We start from the raw sequence: 20,193 nt of genomic DNA on the forward strand, positions 1-20,193 counted from the left end.
TAGGAAATGTATCATGCTGCTATAATAAAGTACCTAACAACAATGAATTTTGATGCTTTATTCATTGATTAAAAGAATATACATTTAACATAAACCATACAACATCAGTCATCAAGTCAAACACTCAGCTGGTTTCCTTACATTTTCTGTCAGGAGTTACCTTACTCTGATCACATTTATAAGATAAAATCTCACCACATCTGGCATATACACACACTGTGCCAGTGGATTCACTCTACTGATGTACATATAAAATCCGCATGGTATGTGCTCACTGGAGACAAAACAGCGCACACCTGTCAAAGGTCATTTTAATATAAGATGGTAAAACCATTTGTAAAACACATATAAACTTTTCCATAAATAGAATCATATCTGGACATCTGTTGCATAAATTGTGTTTTCCAAAGCTCACAATATGGCAGCCAGGTCTCAGCACTGCTGGGCACCCACGTTGGCCACTTACTTTATTATTGCAGACTGTCCTTAACGTTAAATGCACAACATTCGTACCACTTAAAACTTGGGTCAGGTGGAAGTCTCACAGAGACCACGTCTGTACCGCGGTTGCCCTGAAACAGTTTAAATCGGCTTTTAAAGCCTCTCAGATATAACAAGATTTTAAAACATACTTCATGGAATGTTCTTCATGCATCATAGCAGCTCATACCTGTGATAGAACAAGGTTTGTATCGGTTTCTTTTCCTTCCTTTACATTCACTATTCACAGTGAAACAGGTGCATGTTTAAGAGTTCTGAGGTTGCTGACTGAGCCACAGCACAGCTGTGTACCACAGGTCGAAATTCGACCTTATATATTACAATCTAGCAGTACCTGGCTGGCCAAAAATTGGCCTGCCCCTGCCAGCATGTGGGCACTTCTTCATTTTAATCTATTCTTTGGCAGCTGACACAGGCGCTGACAGAGAGAATCCAGTGACTTAGTTGCTAGGGATTTCACGACTAATGTTTGTTTGCAAGCAAAGTAGACTTATAAATTTATATCTAAATTGTTAGGGTTTTACCCCATTGGAGTGTATAATCTTAACATTTCTTTTCAAACCTGGGCCCGAAGCTAACTTGGACAGAGAAGCTGACAGACCACGAGAAAAAGAAGCTATAATTAATTTACAGTGAAACTACAGCTTATAGCCTTCAGAGTCAGGTAAACCTCTGAATAAGCTACACAGTGCAATAAACTACTGTTCATATTTGAGGAGGAGATTGCAGAATGGCAGTAATTCATGCTTCAGATATTGTATGTGAAATCAAAGCAAGGTTTACAGCAAATGGTATTGATCATCTTGATTTAAAAAAAAAAAAGCTTAAGTAGCATGCTACCAATTTACATGACAATGACCGCATTCACCGGGCTATGAATAGTAAAAAGATTTTTGGCTTCTGAGCACAAAAAACTCCGACAATAGTAAAATCAGTGAAGTTGCAGAGTTACTCAGTACAAAAAGAAAGTTAGCTGGCAATCTCACGATAACCTTCAGCCTCATCTGAGTTTTGTTTTGTTTTGTAGACAAGTCCATTAACCGTGAAAGCCCTAAACATTGCCACTTTCAGCTTCTAAACAATACCCGACTACGTTCTTTGATCAAGAAGTAGAATATACATATATAATTCTATATAGCTAATACTGATTAAACACAGCACAAGAGGGGTTAATTCACACTACTGAAAAACATAATAGGACCCTACTTGCATATGTAACCACAGGAACTGTAAATAAAGAGAACTAAATGCCTTCACTGAAGCTTTGCATTTCTCTGTAAAAATGACGAGTTGGCTCAGTAAACACACTGAGCAATTCTATGTCCATGACTGCATGCCAGGGTCGACCCAATCCAAGGGATACCTGCTCAATGAGATTATGCACTGGATCTACATCCTGATCAGCCAGTTCACCATTGTCAAAATCAATGCTTTCTTCTGTGACTTCAAGCACTTTCAAATCAGAGCCACGAAGACGAGCAATGGCAATCAGGTTGTGAGCCCAAACAGTATAACCTGAAACACAAAATCACACATTATTTTACTGGATTTCAATTTTCTTCCTCCCTCCCTATTCTACAGATTTAACAACGAATAACTAATGCCTTGCTATTAGCTTTCCATCTAATAATTTTCTCATTTAACAAACAGTCCTCTCAGTTGGTGATCAAATGATGGAATTCATTCAAAAGTTTAGGATGCTAAACAAATTGGCTTTTACTGTTTTGTTACCAGTCTTTATTAAAATAATATTTCTAGATAATTTGTGTAAATAAATTTCTCATAACATTTATACATGTACATTGAGCAAGCTGCTCTATTAGCATAGCACACAAGAATTTTAGATTAAGCAGCCAGTTGCTGCTTGCTGGAAGTTTTAAAATAAACAGTAATATATAACTAAAACAAAAACAAGTATTTTTAAAGCTAGGGTTCCTTTCTTCCAATTTGATTGTTTTGCAATTGTCTCAGTCTTGAATTATAACAATTTTTGCACTTTAATTCCTAATTTATATGCATAATAGAGTGTGCTAAAGCCAATGGGAAGCTTAATTCCTCTTTATACTCTTTATATAAGTTTTCTTTCTCATAAGAAAAAGTTGATGAGGGGGAAAGGGGGGGGAAGTTTTGTAAAACTTTTTCAATAAAAAAGAAAGAAAAAAAAAGAAAAGTAATAATAAAAGAAAAAAGAAGAAAAAAAGAACAAAAGAAAAAAAAAGAAAAAGTTGAGATTACAATTGCATATCTGTAAACATATACTAGAGATAAACGCTAAGTAATTTTCTAAGTGATCAATACTTTTCACCTATGGAACTGCGTACCATGTACTGCCAGAAGAGAGAGCCTTGTGCACCTCCACGCCAATAAAACCAATGGATCTTCGGTCCGGTTGTCACTGAGATCTGGGAAGCCAGACATATCTATCACATCATTCATTAATATGAAGTGAGTGAGGAACTTATCATACTGCCTAGATATGAGATCAACAACAGCGCCTGAAACGCAAGTAATGTAGCTGTCAAAGTGAATCCTTTCCAGTGGGATACTAGGCTTAAGAATCCTTAACATGTCATCACTCTTAATATCAAAAGCTATTATATAGACCCGAAGATTAGTGCTGTTGCGTGTCAGGGCTTTCCAATCTTCATCTTCTGGCATGTTCTCCAAGGATTTGTGCATTACAGAAATATTGTGGACCAGAAGAGATAGTCGATGCAAAGGCACGTGGTTATTGTCAGCCAAAACTCTCGCCATTTCTCCTGTAAAATCACAGAAATCCAAGGCAAGCGAGCGTAGATTGATAAAGCGCTCCATTTCAATTGCTGTGATAAGAGTGGTATTACCCGGAATGTGGTTATCCAGTAGGCTCAGATGCTCCATGGTGCTGGCAATGGAATTTGAGAGAGATGACAAAGATGTGGGTGTTACAATTTGTAGCATAAACCCACATGACAACCATTTCAATTGCCTGCTGTTTCCCAAAATTTCTTCAAATAGCTGCTGTATTCTGCAAGAAAAAAAAAAAGCAAACGTTTAAACCTTCCATAATAAATTCAGAGGCAAAAGTAAGCAAGGAAATTACACTGTTCTCCGATGTTGCATTGTCTACACAATTGCTATCCTTAAATTTCTGAAGTACAAATTGTACTACTATACTATTCTAGGGAAAATCCACTTGTCGATTCAGAACTTAAGTTTCTTAATTGCTTATTTTAAATAAATATAACATAAAATCAATGTTTGCCTTCTGAAATTCTGCATTTTAACTTGCTCTGTTCCCCTTTCTTTTTATTCAATATATGCTCAGGTTATCTACCATACGCAGCTAGAACTCCTACAGAATGCAAATTGATGAAGTAAATAACATTACCTATCTATTCCATGCTATCAACATTTCTCATTTAAATAATATCCCAAAGTGAAATATTCAATGTACCAACTGATTTGAATATAAATAGGTGGGTGTGACATTTCCTGATAACATTGTCATATAATATTCATTTTCCAGTCGTGATTGAACATTAGTAAACTTATTTTGTCAGATGTATTCACCTTAAAGCACTACAAAAATAGTAATAACAAACTGTTCTTTATATATGTAGTTCACATGACAGTGATGATAAAAATTACCACATTCTTCCCTCAAGCCATTATATAGGATTTCCTAATGTACATTGCACTCTAATTACTCTGTGAAAGAAGTTAGTCCAAAAAGTAGTGATTAGCCGACAGTAAGCAAACATGCTGTATGGTTGGAGATCAGAATCCAGCCATCTAATTAGTTCATATCAAAAAATTTTGAAGCTGCATACAAAGTTTTGTTTGGAAAGCTGCAAACAGGCAATTACGGCCCTCTGGAAAATAGAAATGCCTTCAAAATAAAAATTTATAATAGAAACACAGAAACATAGAAACTTGATGGCAGAAAAAGACCTAGTGGTCCACTGAATTTGCACTTTGAGTTTGCTTTGTTTTCTGTTTAATTTATTTACTTATTTTTAATTATTATTTTTGCATTTTATTTATTTTTATGTTTTAATTTTTATTCAACATGTTACAACTCAGTTATTGATGACTGATCCAGTATATCTGCTGGAAGCTGATTCCAAGCTTCCACTATTCTTTCTGTGAAGTAATACTTTCTAACATTACTTTTGAACTTCCCTCCTGTCAGTTTGAGAATAAATGTTCTCTCTTAAATTAATAAAAGCACAATCTAATAAGGTTTGAATGGTGTATACACCACTTATACCACAGTTTCTTGCACGCACACACACACAAATATGCTTTTGCAAGATAAAAGATTCTGGAACAGAATTCTATGTGGCCCAAGATTTTATTATTTGATGGAAAATAGGAATCCAGCGATGCTTGCATCCTTTATTGCACTATGTGAGAGGTATTACAACAGGGGTCCCCAATCCCTGGACCGTGGCTCACTCCCGGGTCGTAAGCCATTCGGAACCAGGCCATGGAAGCAGCCAAAGAAAGCTCTCACACGGATCCTCACTTACATGACCAGTGGGTGAATGCATGCATGCACGTTCCCACTTGCGCAAGCAGCTGGCAAGCGTATCAGCACACACTCCATTTATGTGTGCTGTGGGTGCATGTGCTGCTCACATAAATGGGAGCTGCCGCACTCTTGTCCGCTGCTTGCACAAAACCATCCCCTCTCTTTCCAGCTCCCAATTGTCCGCAAAGCCAAAAAAGTTGAGGAACTCTGTATTACAAGATCTCTAGAAAGTTTTTCTTGATAAATTAATTGTATCTGTAGCCATGCAATTACTACTCAAAGCTTACAAAATATTCTTTTGAAATAATTGGCTAGAATACCGTGTTTCTCCGAAAACACGACCAATAAACCCAACTTTAATTTTTTGGGGATGAGCCTAATATTACCCCTACCAGAAAATATGGTGGTTGGGTGTGGCCAGCATAACTCTCTGGCTGCAGCTGCAGCCTGTTGGCCCCTTGGGGCAGTGCAAATACCACTTTTGCCCTTCTCTTTCTGGGTGCAGCACTTTTGCTTTTTGGGCCACTTCCCCGAAGCCAGCAGCTCCGTGGCCAGCTGCTTTGCTTTTTCCCTCTTTTTGGGAGGCTCGTGGGAGGCTTTTTGAGAGGAAAATGGGGAGGGGGATTTTCCTGCCTGCCATCCTTCCCTCAGTCTGTGTTGAGTTTGAGGAATGGATGAGAGGCAGGAAAATTCCCCTCCCCATTTTCCTCTTGTTTGCCAAAAAGCCTCCATTCTGAACTCTGAAGGTTCGGAATGGAGGTGATAGTGCATCCACACCACATCCAGCTCACCAAATCTGGACTGTTACCTCAAAAAAAGTAAGACTACCTCAAAAATAAGCTTCTTTTCAAGTCTAAAAGTAAATAAGACCGAGTCTTATTTTCTGAGAAACATTGTAGGCAATGAGACATTCTGTGAGAAAGAATGTGAGTAAAGCTACAATGTATGGCATTATTTGCTGATTATTTAAATATTAAGTCACTGGCAGCAATGGTTGATTCTCAGGAACAATTCAAAATTTCAACTAGCATTAATTAATTATCTGTTTGGTATTATGCCATTGAAAACAATACTGTTTCATATCTTTCTCTTCATCCAGATGAATATTCTGCATACGACATAAAATTGCTAGATTTAGGTAAATTTGTGAAAGTCACTGCTAAAGAATTTTTGCACTCAACTTTCCTTTCACTGGGATGCACTTATTTGAAAGGCATTTATTTTTTTATAGATCAAATAACATTTTTGCAGGCCTGCTCAGAAAAGGTCTTACAACAGGAATGTCTGGATTAGAAAAAAGTATAGCCCAGGTATGTCCAACCCACAGTCCATGGACAGCTAATACAGATAAGTCCTCGACTTACAACAAGTCGTTTAATGACTGTTCAAAGTTAGAGTAGCACTGAAAAAAGTGAGTTATGACTTTCAAATTTCCAACAGTTGCAGCCCCATGGCCACGTGAACAAAAGTTAGATGTATGGCAATTGACTCATATTTATGACAGTTGCAGTGTCCTGGGGTTATGTGATTACCTTTTGAGGCTTTTTGACAAGCAAAGTTAATGGAGAAACCAGATTCACTTAACAACCATGTTACTAAAACTGTGGTGATTCACTTAACAACTGTCGCAAAAATGATTGTAAAATGGGGCAAAACTCACAAATGTTTCACTTAGCAACAAAAATTTTGGGCTCAATTGTGATTGTAAGCTGAGGACTACCTGTAATGTGGCATTATATCAGGGGTGAAATGCTACTGGTTCAATGAACCGGTAGTAAAAAAATGCTTTAAAAAGTAAAAAAAAAAAGTTCCAAAGATTAGCTGAGTGATACGCGATCATCGGAACATTCTTGCGACAAGTAAAAAAAAAAAAGCAGGAAAAACATACATTTGGTGGGGATTGTGCACGCACGTACAGTGTGCATCTGGTGCGCACTGCGGATGTGGGCGCAGCATGCATCTGGCATGCATTCCGCATGTGCAGGCAGCGAACCAGTGGCGACTGGTAGAGGATTTCACCACTGCATTATATACACATGCACATATTACTAATTACATCTACCATTCAATCCTGTTTTATGGCTACTTTCTGAGAAGAATTGCGCAACAACTAACCGTGTATGTAATACAGATACTGCAAAATCATGAGCAATTTAGATCTGTAACTATATAATGGCTTTGTAAAACCATTGTATTTACAATTCTGTTTATATGAAATATTTACATTCAGTTTACAATACTGTAGTAAAATGATGCAGATAACTTACTGCTTAATCTTTTTGCCATCTGGATCTACTTTGCTGAGGTATGTATTTGATATAATTCCATGTTGTTGCAGAATGCTTATATCACCAAAGAGACTTAATTTCTGAAGATTCCTATTTAGAAAAAAAAAATTCAAAAGGGAAAAAAACTTACATTTTAATGATCTATTTGTTGATTTACCTCAAAAACATTTTTCTTTTCTAGGGCTATCCAAAACCTTAGATATACAGAACGGGTAGTTCTAGATACAGAACTAGAACATAGGTGCTTGGTCCAGATATAGACCTGGAACAACAAGAGATGGTCAAAGTCCAAGATTAGCAAGAAAAGAAAAGCCAAAAGAAGATCAGGGTTAGGGTTAGGGTTAGGGTTTTATACCAACAAACTAATGGAAGTGTTCTCCTATTACATTACTGTTATTTGTTTCCTATGCCTATTTATCTGTAGCAGAGCACCTTGAAAATGGCAGACTTTTTCCCAAAGAGCCTATTTGATACACGAAATTAATTGAAAATAAGTGGGAAATATTATTTTAGCAGTTATTTCTTTCAATCATTTTTCAGACTGCCACACCCTCTGGTTAAAAACTACTGTAACAATGGAGCTGTTTTTGGCAAATCTTATCTAGCATCATGCATAATCATGATGGACTGGCTAATCTTTATCAGCTTTTGAAAAGGATTTTTTCTTCCAGATACAGCTTTGCTTTCTATGCTGTAAACTATAAATATAGCAATTTTTAATTGTAAAACCACATTGAAATATTGCAGTATGTGAACCAAATTACCTAGAAAAGTTTTTTAAAGATTCGGGTAAGTTAAATCAAAAAGCTCAAAAGGATACCCTTGGACTCAGAGAATGACTATGTAGGGTATGAAGGCATTCATTGTTGGAAATGTAGGTAAAATCCACCACTGGTTTCAGCTGGGGCTAGCCAATGTGTGTATGTGTGCATGTGGACATGCAGGAGTGCACGTGTGTGTGCCAGATGGGAGGACCAGAACAAAAAGAAAAAGAAAAAAATATATATTAATATTAGTAGCTAATAATTTAATTACTAATTACAGTTAACTGCCTTAAAATAAGAAACTACTGTACATTTGTTAAATTAATTTAGATCAATTTGCAAATAGAATATGGTAGTTCTCTTGCTTACACAAAACCATTCTGACACCTACACTTTCCTCCTTTTCAAGCAGAAACAATTAAAAATAAGAGAGATAAATTTAGCTGCACTGTCACAGAAAGATAAAAAGGGAGAACAAACAGAGTACAGATAAAGTACAGGCAAAAGGCAAGTGGACAGGGAAGGAAAAAGGAAAGGAGTAGAAATCCATTTAAGGATTATAAAATGATTAAATGATGAACACTCCTTAATCTCAATGACACATGGATAGATTCAACCATAGTTTCAACTGGAAAACTATGAGTATCCTAGGCCAAGATAAATCCAAACATTCTAGGGAATTCCTGGAGGCTTGGCACTCAGACGAATCAGTCATCAATAGATGCAGAGATAAACTACATTTACACACCATTCAAAAGGAAAAAAAAGATCATATCATATCATATCTTCTCTAGCAACCAACACCCAGATAAACAGAGATTAACATCAGACAAACACTCAAGGAGAAAACAGTACCTCAATCAAGGAACTACTAATAAGAAAGGCACATACCTACTAACACTGGCAGGGAAAGCTATTGTATATATACAGGGAGCAAACCTAACACTTACTGGCAATTATTATGTTACCTAGTTAGGTAATAAAAATCAAGTTCAATCCTGAGCTACATATACTTTTTTTTATTGAAAAAATAATGAAACTTGGCAGACAAGTAATCGTTTTGGAGTAGCAGCAAGTTATACCCACTGTTCTATTCTTCTCATCAAGTGCAAGATAATATCACACAGGCACAGGCAATCATCCACAGTAATTCTTAGGAAAATATATTACTTCTCCTCTGTCTGGTAAGTACAATCAGTTTCTGTTGGTAGGCTTGCTACAGAGTTATTGGTAAGAACTGTGGAAACAATTAAAACACCCAATCCAGAAACATTTATATGTTGTGAAAATCCTATTTCAGACTTTCCTAATTAGTAATTTCCAGCAGGTAGGTAAGGGGCTGCTGTTGGATGGAGGAGGGAGCAAGGGATTGTGAGAGTGGCTGGGAAACTGTCGTGGAACATTCAAAATGAGCATCATGTGACTTCAGCAGCATCTTGGCTGATCTGAAGCAGTAGCAACCTGTCAGCACTGAAATAGCCACTATTTCCCCAAATTCTTCAATGCCTTCAACAATAGCAGAGCTTTCAATGTAGTTGAAAAGTTCTTTAAAAATTCAGGGAGATATTCAGAGATGTATCTCCCTTGAAAGTAGCCCATGATGAATTGTATGGCACACTCAAGCATCAGGAACTGATCATAGGAAATCTTTTATGACATTTGTATTGTATCATAAAATGCTTTATCATAAAAATTATGTCAAACTTCAATTCCATGGGAGTAATGTGTCCCACATTTTGGGCTCATTTTATAAATTAGCCCATTTGGGGTAACTTGATTCAAAATGTTGTGCCCTGTGGTACATGTTTTACCCAGTTAAAGGCCGCAGGAATCAGAGTTTTAATAGTATGTAGACAGCTAGACAACCTGTGATCAGTTGTGTCATCTTTCACAGATATTTTCTTACCAGATTCCTCAATACCTTTCACAAAGGACAGTTTCTAATGAATTACCTTCACTGGAAAAACTGGGAAATATTAAGAGATGTATCTGCCTTGAAAACAGCCCATAATGAACTATATATCACAGTCAATATCAGCATAGGAATTTTTAATGAAGTTTTGTATTATGTCACAAACTGTTTTATAGTCAATTTAATACTACAGGAACGAGAGTTTTGGCAGTATATAAATAACCCTATGGTACTAGCTTTGTTAGTAGAACTGATTGGGGTTTAAAGTTTATCAACAATGGAAGGGCTACACATTATTCAGAACTGCTGTATTTAAACCTCTATTCAATTTTCCCAATCATTGCATAAAAACACAGATTTAAAGACATGTACATTTTGCAAATAAATCCATGTTCAAATCATGACAATATGTTGAACACATATAGTTTTAAAATATATAAACTGCTTTCCAAACATTTTAATGGGCGAGCTTTAATATCTGATTTATATACTTCATGTAGAAAACTGATCTCCAGATGTGAATATTTTAATTAGAAGCAACAGCTAGCATCTAAGAACACTAAGCACTATCACTATTTTTAACTCTGCAGATTAGCATTTCTTGCCTCAGGTACAGTAGATTCTAGAAAAACAGCACTGTCATCTGAAAGTTATACACAATTCCATAAACTATAAGTACTACATAATTTACAGTCCATCCAATTTCAGAACATCACTATTTTCAGTTTTTATTCAACATTATGTTATACATTACAAAGAAAAGCCAGGCATAGAAGAGTTAACCAAGGATAGAAAGGTAAAGAAATTTGGGGTCCTATTTTAATATTGAGTGGTTCATTTACTATTGACTGTAGAGTTAATGGTATGACACAGTCACCCAACTTTGACCTATTTTCTACTCTGGAATTCAGAAGCCATCTAAATCTGATACAATCCTTTCATTGAAGAGGAGGGTGATACCGTTTTTTTTTAGGAAAACACTTTCCTATTCATTACCAGACGGATATCTAAAAAGAAATTACAATCTTGAGAACTTGTCCAACTGGATAGGAAAATTAACAATTTATATAGGTTGCTAATTTATGGTTTTTATATCATAAAATGTTTTATACAGTTTGCCAAATTTTAATTCTAAGGAAATCATTGATCCCAGATTTTGGACACATTCTATAAGTGAGCACATTTAAGTTAACTTGGTTCAAAAATTGTTACCTTATCATGTACCACTCCTTAGAAAAATAATTAATGATGACAGGAAGCAATGTATGAAAATTGTCTAAAGCAGCCAAAAACTTTTGGTAATCCTGATAATTCTTGCTTTCTTTGCTGCAAATACAAAACACGGTTTTCCTCATTTGGGCCAGGGATTGTGTGTGGAAAATAAGTCTGCAGCAAGCTTTCACAACTAGTGGAGGTTTATTGTATATGATGACACAGATTTATTATTTTTCCCAAACTTGCTTCCTTCAAAATGTGAAAAAAATTCCAAACAGAAATATAAACACAATGGACAAAATTGATACACAAACAGAAATAGTAATGAAGACAAGCATAGAAAAATGATCTCATTTACTTAGCTATTTTAATTTTCAGAAATTCTTAACAGGAATTTTCTTAATTATGTTTTCTTTATTGTTAAGGATTAGTATTGTAAAAATTAATCCACAGGCAATCATGTATCCTGATATATCCTTAATATCCTATTAAAGAGTTAAGAATGCTATAATAGATTAAAATAGATTCTCTTGCCTGTATAATTCTAAAATATTGCAAGATACAGAATCCTTTAGTTTAACGCACATAATTTACCATACTCTTCCAGTCTGATAGAAAATGTAATTGTGTGCTGGCATGGTAGGTTATTAGCTAGACCACAATAATTTGTGTGTGTGTGTGTGTTTGTGTGTGTGCACGTGCATCAGTGGTGGGATTCAAAAATTTTTTACTACCGGTTAGTGGGTGTGGCAGGGGAGAGATACTGTAAAATCCCAATTTCCTCCCAATTAATTGGGACTCGGAAGCCAAAGAATAGATGGGGGTGGGCCTAATCAGAGGTGGTATTTACCAGTTCTCCGAATTACTCAAAATTTCCACTACCAGTTCTCCAGAACTGGTCAGAACCTGCTGAAACCCTCCTCTGGCACGCATGTGTGTTTGTTATTTATTTCAGACAGAATTCCAAAAGCCTCAGCAGGACTTCTAGTAAAATGTATTAAAAAAGCCACTCAAAGCATATTAGCCAATTTCAGGTCACACCATGCCCAGAATTCTGCAGTCCCTCAGGTAACAGGAATAGGAAACTAGGAGCTAGATTATGTAAATGCAGGATGTTTTTAAATCCTGAGATATAGAATATGCTAATTAAACATTAGCTATAAAAGTACTCCGACACAAAAGCAACTATTAAAAATGTTGGATATTAACATTAGAATAAATAAGAAATTCTTTCCAATTTAAGATAAGGAATATACCTAAACGTTAGAGCATTTTGTCGAAACTGTTTCACAAAATTAATTCTGCTCTGATTTTTTTTATGTAAAAAATTAAACATAGCCTGTTAATTCTTGGGTCAGGATGTTTTCTAATAGGAACTAGATTTTTTAGTAAAGCAATGACAGAAAAGGGTTAACTGATTTAGTTTTATAGGAACAAGGAGCTACAGAGCTTTCATCCTTTTTCCTCTAGCACAATTGGCACATTTTGGGACAGCTTCTTCTCCACACACTTTAGCTGCTCACTATATTCCCTTGTAACTTGGCTTCTGTAAAAAATCAATTATTTTGGCACATAACCAGAGGAAGGTTCTACGGAAGCTTCTTTTCTGTTGATAGATTTTGGGATTATGTAAATATCTGGAGAGGTGAGCTGAAATTACATTAAGAACCAGTTGATTATGTTTGTAGTCTGGATTTGATCTTTGGTCTCCAAGTGCTATTTCTTGTACAAACTTTTTTTTTTATTTTTTTTATTCAAAAAGTTTTACAAAAAAATTTTCCCCCCCTTTCCCCCCAACCCCCTCCCTTCACTAATCCCCTCCCCCCTCCCCCCTGACTTCCCGGAACAAGCACAAGGTATAGTTAAAAATAAAACAAACATATGCTAAGAAAAATTTTCCCCAAAACTATTATACCAATTTTTCCTCTCTAGCTCTGACTTCCTCCTAACATAACCAAAATCCTTCAAAAAAAAATTAACAATTAACAGTAATAAGATATGTAAAGCAATAAAACAAATTAATCCTAAAGTATTTAAAACCAGCTAAAGCATAAAAATCCAATCCCATTCAGAGAATATCTCCCTTATAGCTTCTATAACCATATAATTTTTCCCCCAGGTCTTTCTTACATAAGATCTTTCGAGAATATTCTATTTAAAATTCAGTACAACACATTATAAAATTTCAATACAGAAAATTACAAAATCTATTCAACTTTAGTCCTTCCTCGTCAAAATCCAGTATATCTAGTCTTTTATGATAGATATAAAACATATAATCAACCCATTTCTTCCAGATCTTCCTCACATATTGTCTTTCAGGGACATTAATATTTTTGTTTGTTAATATTTCAAAACAACCTTGTTGTACAAACTTTTTAAATGTATAACTAGTGAGATTTTTCCTTGTCAATGACTATAATTTATCTATTACTTTTGACACTAATTATTTCATAATTAACAACTTATTGATTGTATGCTTTTTTAAACAATCTATGCTGTTTTATTAAAAGCTTCTCAGTTATTACATATGGTCCATCACTTATAGTATACATTCTGATCTAATCATTTTTGCAGCTGTAAAAATAGATGTAGTAATGACTGAAATCCAGTAAAACTGCTTGTGAAGTAGGCAAGGAGACTATGAGTTCAAGCCTTAGGCAAGAGAAAGTGAGTGAGTGAGAAGAGAGAGAGAGAAAGAGAAAGAGAAGGAAAAGAAAGAGAAAGAGAAAGGAGAAAAGAGAAAACTCTTTTAACCAGACATTCATATACTCTGTATATTCATGCAATATACAGTGTATTCAGAAAGTATTCAGACCCCCTTTTCTTGCTGTCTCTCTATAAATACTGGTGGGAGGTGAGGAATGTTGCTGTAAGCGGGTTGGTTGGCTGTGTGGTTGCATCTTGATTGGTAGATGGAGGTGGGTGTTTGCAGATTGGTCGAGGTGAGGAGTGTTGCTGTGAACGGATTGGTTGGCTGTGTGGTTGCATCTTGATTGCATCTCCATCTACCAATCAAGATGCAACCACACAGCCAACCAACCCGCTCACAGCAACACTCCCCACCTCGACCAATCTGCAAACACCCACTCCATCTACCAATCAAGATGCAACCACACAGCCAGCCAACCCGCTCACAGCAACACTCCCTACCTCCCCACCAGTATTTATAGAGACGGCAGCTCCGACCACGCTTTGCTCGCACAAGCACGAAGCCTGAAGATGATGAGTGAGACCTCATCAAAATGTCACCAAGATACTCTCACGGGAAAAGACCCAAATATGCCATATATTTTCGTAGGTGTTCACGGGTATAGGTATGTAGGTCTTGGCATTTTCGGGTCTTTTCCCATGTAAGGTTGAGAGTATCTTGGCGACGTTTCGACGAGGTCTCACTCATCATCTTCAGGCTGGTGTCTTCGGCTTTGTGCTTCTCGAGCTCGAGTAGCACGAAGCCAAAGACACCAACCTGAAAATGATGAGTGAGACCTCCTTGAAACTTCGCCAAGATGCTCTCAACCTTGCACGGGAAAAGACCCGAAAATACCAAGACCCATATATATATATATATATATATATATAGAGAGAGAGAGAGAGAGAGAGAGAGAGAGAGAGATACACACACACACACATACATACGATAAATCTTTTCAATCCCATCACTGTTAATATGGTGCAATTTTATGTTATTTAGAGATTTATCATATTCCACAGAATTTTTCTCATAATATGATGTTGATTGTTGTTGCAGAACAAAGTTTTCATGGTTATATCTTTTCTCAATAAATTACCTACAATAAGAGTAGGAGATTGAAATTGGCATACATAGTGGGGAGTGTTAATTTCTTATTTCACAGAAAAAGTTAAAAGTCAAACTTATTTTCAGGATTTATCAAACCATCTCTTTATACTTATTAGATACCTGAATCATGTGTTTATTAGTTACAGCTAACATTTGTTTTGTTCACTACAAAGCCTAGTAATTCTTGTTTAGTTATCTTTGGGCATAAGTATACATTATAAACAAAAAGCCTGATCTCGCCTTTCTATAAGGAAAAAGCAGCTTTGAAAAGAGAAAATTTCAAAGACAAAATATGAAATTAATTGTATGCAATATTCCCCCATCAACTATTTATTTTTCCAACTTTAGACCTGAGATGCTTTACCCTCCCCTCTTTTAAATTTCTGGGGTTTTGTTGTATTTGTGAAGGTAAATATATACCTGTGAAACTCTGTAGGTGGTTAGGGAGGACAGAACTTGAAGAGGGCTACAAAGACTCTTAAAATTTGTTGGTAGACACTTCACTACTTTTTAAATCAAACTAGTACTTTTAATGTTTTGTAAAAGATACCGCTTTTTAAAAAAGATACATCAATCAACTTATTACTGCATAAGCATATATGGCTAATAATATCATTTATCCATTATTAGACTCCTATTTAGATTTGCTGCATCTGATGGCATTTACAATCTGTTTGCAGCAAAGATCACCCCGTAATCTTAATTAGTTGCAGAATTAATGGTGTGCGAATTCGATGATAAGACTATTTCAATAACATTTGGGAGCATGTTCTAAACAAACACGACCTGAAGAGATCAATTGCACGCATGAAGAGATACATAGCTAATAACCAAGGTTAATCATGAGATACAAATGAGTTTGGTGGGTATAGCAATTCTGAGCAAAAAAAAAATCTGTATAAATTTTTTTGGTTTTCTACTTCCAGCGAAGACCTGCAAATTACTGTTATATTTGTCAAATTATTTATCCCAATATAGTGGCTTGATTAGCCAAGTTAACCTTTTTAGATTCTCAATCTGTATAGGTTTTATTGCAAGATAAATCTGTATAGGTTTCATAAGCAATATGCATTGCTTATGATTTTATTACTGATGGTCTTCTCTACCTTTTTTTTTACTTCTTCATTTTATGGATTCACTCCAGAATTGAATGGTTTCACTGCAGCTTTTTCACAATATGTAAAAAATAAAAATGGGAAGCAGCCAGAAAAACCCTATGGTAAAACTATGGGTAATTTGGTGGGCAATGAGCACAAATTCCTGACTCACTCTTAAAATGTTTCACTACAGAAAAATCTAATGATCTCTTGTGACAAAAGCTGTTGCATCACAGTACCTAAGAGACTTGAGCTATAAAGCTAGTAATGTACAATTCATAGCTGTCTCCTATTTATTAGCTCAATTATGCCATTTATTTTATTTAGGAAATATAAAAGCCAAGGAAAAGGTAGTAACAAGAGGAGAAATTAATTAATTATGCAAAATAGGTTTTGTTTTATCTCCAACAGAAAAATGGGACAAAGCACAGCACGAAGAAGAAAAGCACAATCTTACTGAAAGGACATTTTAATTTGTAGTGAAGTAGGGAGATATAACAGTAATGAAAATACAGAAGAAGATAGGATAATAGCCTTAGACCATAACTGTATAAATTTGGGTCCTTTGTTACGACCTTGAAAGGTTAGAAATCTTAAAAGAGTTTTTTGATGAGTTCCTTGATGAATGCTTAAGTGAGCTTATGTTTTACTAAATCATATTGGATATGGTTTTCCTTTTAAAAAGCTCTCATCTTATGTAACCTAAATGAATACTGTTGAGCCACTTCCTTCTGGTATAATATATAAACACTCTCCCCCCCCAAGATGCATATAGCTCCCACTCTAATGATGTTCCAAAGCCTTTGAAAACCTGGCTGTTCTCCCAGACTTTAGGCTAAGGTGGCTGCAGTGCTTTGTAGTTGTTTTGCTTTTAGGTTTGTTGGTTCTCCAATGGACGTTTATTTCTTGAGTTGTTTGCAGTCAGGCAGCCTCTAAATTATACACAGTATATAAATAAAAGGTAAAGACACTTTAAAGGATGTCTGCAGTGACTAACCTGGAAACTGTACTAGAATGGAGACTTTCAAAGCCACTTGGTCCAGTTTTGAAAGATTTCATTTTGGTAAAAGACCAACACACTACATCAGGGATCTCAACCCTGGCAACTTTAAGCCTGGTGGACTTCAACTCCAGAATTGAATGGTTTCACTGCAGCTTTTTCACAATATGTAAAAAATAAAAATGGGAAGCAGCCAGAAAAACCCTATGGTAAAACTATGGGTAATTTGGTGGGCAATGAGCACAAATTCCTGACTCACTCTTAAAATGTTTCACTACAGAAAAATCTAATGATCTCTTGTGACAAAAGCTGTTGCATCACAGTACCTAAGAGACTTGAGCTATAAAGCTAGTAATGTACAATTCATAGCTGTCTCCTATTTATTAGCTCAATTATGCCATTTATTTTATTTAGGAAATATAAAAGCCAAGGAAAAGGTAGTAACAAGAGAAGAAATTAATTAATTATGCAAAATAGGTTTTGTTTTATCTCCAACAGAAAAATGGGACAAAGCACAGCACGAAGAAGAAAAGCACAATCTTACTGAAAGGACATTTTAATTTGTAGTGAAGTAGGGAGATATAACAGTAATGAAAATACAGAAGAAGATAGGTTAATAGCCTTAGACCATAACTGTATAAATTTGGGTCCTTTGTTACGACCTTGAAAGGTTAGAATCTTAAAAGAGTTTTTTGATGAGTTCCTTGATGAATGCTTAAGTGAGCTTATGTTTTACTGAATCGTATTGGATATGGTTTTCCTTTTAAAAAGCTCTCATCTTATGTAACCTAAATGAATACTGTTGAGCCACTTCCTTCTGGTATAATATATAAACACTCTCCCCCCCCCCAAGATGCATATAGCTCCCACTCTAATGATGTTCCAAAGCCTTTGAAAACCTGGCTGTTCTCCCAGACTTTAGGCTAAGGTGGCTGCAGTGCTTTGTAGTTGTTTTGCTTTTAGGTTTGTTGGTTCTCCAATGGACGTTTATTTCTTGAGTTGTGTGAGTTGTTTGCAGTCAGGCAGCCTCTAAATTATACACAGTATATAAATAAAAGGTAAAGACACTTTAAAGGATGTCTGCAGTGACTAACTGGAAACTGTACTAGAATGGAGACTTTCAAAGCCACTTGGTCCAGTTTTGAAAGATTTCATTTTGGTAAAAGACCAACACACTACATCAGGGATCTCCAACCCTGGCAACTTTAAGCCTGGTGGACTTCAACTCCCAGAATTCCCCAGCTTTAGTTGCCAAGGTTGGAGATCCCTGCACTACATCATGTTTTTCAGCCCACGGCCCACTTGCTTCAATGCTGGCTTCCAATTAGAACCGGGCACTTTCCTCCCCCCTTTCTTTTAAAAAGAGGTATTTTAAAATACCGATGATCGGTCAAACCTCAGGGTAAACGTCACAAGAACCGACAGGCTTTGGGGTCAATATACAATCAACTCATCAAAACCGGGGGAGGGGGCAGCTTATAGAGAAAGGGGTGCCCGAGGAAGCCCCTCGTTTGTTTAGACGACACTTCTTCAAAGCACCTCCTTTCCCCAAACTGTACTTGAAGTTCCCAGCCAAAGCAGCAGCAACGCACGCTCGCTCGTTTCAAGCAAGAGATCTCGCCTGCAGTTGGCGACATGCTACGAGTGTTCCTTTCCGTGTGTTCTTTCACGTCGGGTTTCCCCAGTGAAGCCAGCAACACGCTCGCCTCGCCTCCCCTCCCCTCGCTTCCTGGCTCCCCCTCCGCTGGGCGAGAGGCAGGCGCTCTCTGAACAAGTGGCTTTTCCTCCATATTCTGAACTCCATCCGAGAACTTTTCCCGGACTGAGACCCTAAGGAAACCTTGCGGTCAAAAAGTTTGGGGGGTGGAAAAGGGGGAGGGGGGGAAACCCCAGCCGCCTCTTCCTTTCTTCCCCCTCCCCCCCACCCACCCGAAGTCTCTGGTGGGGGGTGGGGGGGGTGGCCCAAAGGCTCAGCACCTACCTGTTGTTGCGGACGCTGCTTAATACGCAGAGCACGAGCTCCAGGTATGTCCTCAAGAGCTCCAGCCAGCGAGGGCAGAGCGGCGCTTCCCCCTCGGCCACCGCCGCCGTTACCGCCGCCGTTTCTTGGCAGACCCCACTCGCGCTCCCGCCGCCGCCGCCGCCGCCGCTGGGATAGTTGTCAGCGGCGAACTGGACGCGGAGTTCGCGCACGAACCAGCCGCACTTGCGCATCAGGAAGTCGAGGCGCGGGCGCTCCGCCGGGCAGACGCGCAAGCTGAGGCGCAGCCGGGGCCACAGCGCCGGGTAGAAGAGGCACTCGCGCCAGTGCGAGCAGGCGGCTGAGGCCCGAAGTCGGTCGGGGGCCGCCAGGAACGAGAAGATGTGAACCACCAACTCGCTGGGCAAGGAGCCGGCGCCCACCGACCCCCCGCACACCGACGACATCGCCGGCACAGCCGCCGGCGGCCGTAGCCCAAAGCCCGGCCCCGGCCCCGGCCCCGGCCTTCCCTCCGGCTCCTGCGACAAAAACAACAACATCAATGACAAGGCGGAGGGAGGCGGGGCGGGACCGGACGGGACTCTGCTACCGCCGGAGCCTACCACCGCACTCGACCGCAGGGGGAGCCTGGGACGTACCATCGGATTCCGGATGAGGGTGGCGGCATGAACGGATGAATGCACGAACGCCCTGGGAGTGGAAGGAAGGCGAGAAAGGAAGAGGGTTGGGCGGAGCATACCAAAATGTATCCAGCGGGCGGGGATAGCCGGGTGCTGTTGCTTTTATGACTCAGCACAACTGAAGGACAAGGGGGGTGGGGGAAGGCGGTGTGGCTCGTCGCGCAGCTTAATCATCTAGACTCGGCGGGCCGAGCTCCAGCAGCCTCCTCAGCAAAGGAAAAGAAAGCTCTCTCGAATTCTGGGTGGCAGAACGAGAAAGGGAAAAATGTTCTGTTAATAAAAATGAAAATATTTATAAAAGCCAGATAGGTGGAAACTGTCCAATAATACGACACCTTTTCACAATGCTCAAATTGCGTGAGGCTAAGTTGTTAAAACGAAACATTCTTTGGTGCATTCTCTGAATTGGTTTGCTAAAAGGATATATTGTAATAGAA

General features: G+C 37.9%; 1 protein-coding gene across 1 annotated transcript; it reads right to left on the minus strand.

Annotated features, from left to right (window-relative positions):
- Positions 1–43: 43 nt before the first annotated feature.
- On the minus strand, positions 44–19,783 carry FBXO33 (F-box protein 33). The gene is made up of 4 exons (XM_058162311.1): positions 19,077–19,783; positions 7,285–7,395; positions 2,823–3,508; positions 44–2,016 (listed from the first exon to the last, which is right to left on the minus strand). The coding sequence occupies exons 1-4, from the start codon at positions 19,715–19,717 to the stop codon at positions 1,745–1,747; spliced, it is 1,710 nt and encodes a 569-aa protein (XP_058018294.1). The 5' UTR covers positions 19,718–19,783; the 3' UTR covers positions 44–1,744.
- Positions 19,784–20,193: the final 410 nt, after the last annotated feature.

The sequence above is a fragment of the Ahaetulla prasina genome, chromosome 1 (genome assembly GCF_028640845.1).
Source record: "Ahaetulla prasina isolate Xishuangbanna chromosome 1, ASM2864084v1, whole genome shotgun sequence".
In the NCBI taxonomy this organism is placed as follows: domain Eukaryota; kingdom Metazoa; phylum Chordata; class Lepidosauria; order Squamata; family Colubridae; genus Ahaetulla; species Ahaetulla prasina.

What these genes read in the sequence shown, in the direction of transcription:
- FBXO33 (XM_058162311.1), bottom strand. Translation starts at nt 19,717, where the DNA reads ATGGTACGTCCCAGGCTCCCCCTGCGGTCGAGTGCGGTGGTAGGCTCC. An exon ending in AGCAGCGTCCGCAACAACAG is followed by an intron (nt 7,396 to 19,076) that starts GTAGGTGCTGAG and finishes TTTTCTAAATAG; the next exon opens with GAATCTTCAGAAATTAAGTC. An exon ending in CTCTCTTCTGGCAGTACATG is followed by an intron (nt 2,017 to 2,822) that starts GTACGCAGTTCC and finishes TTTGTGTTTCAG; the next exon opens with GTTATACTGTTTGGGCTCAC.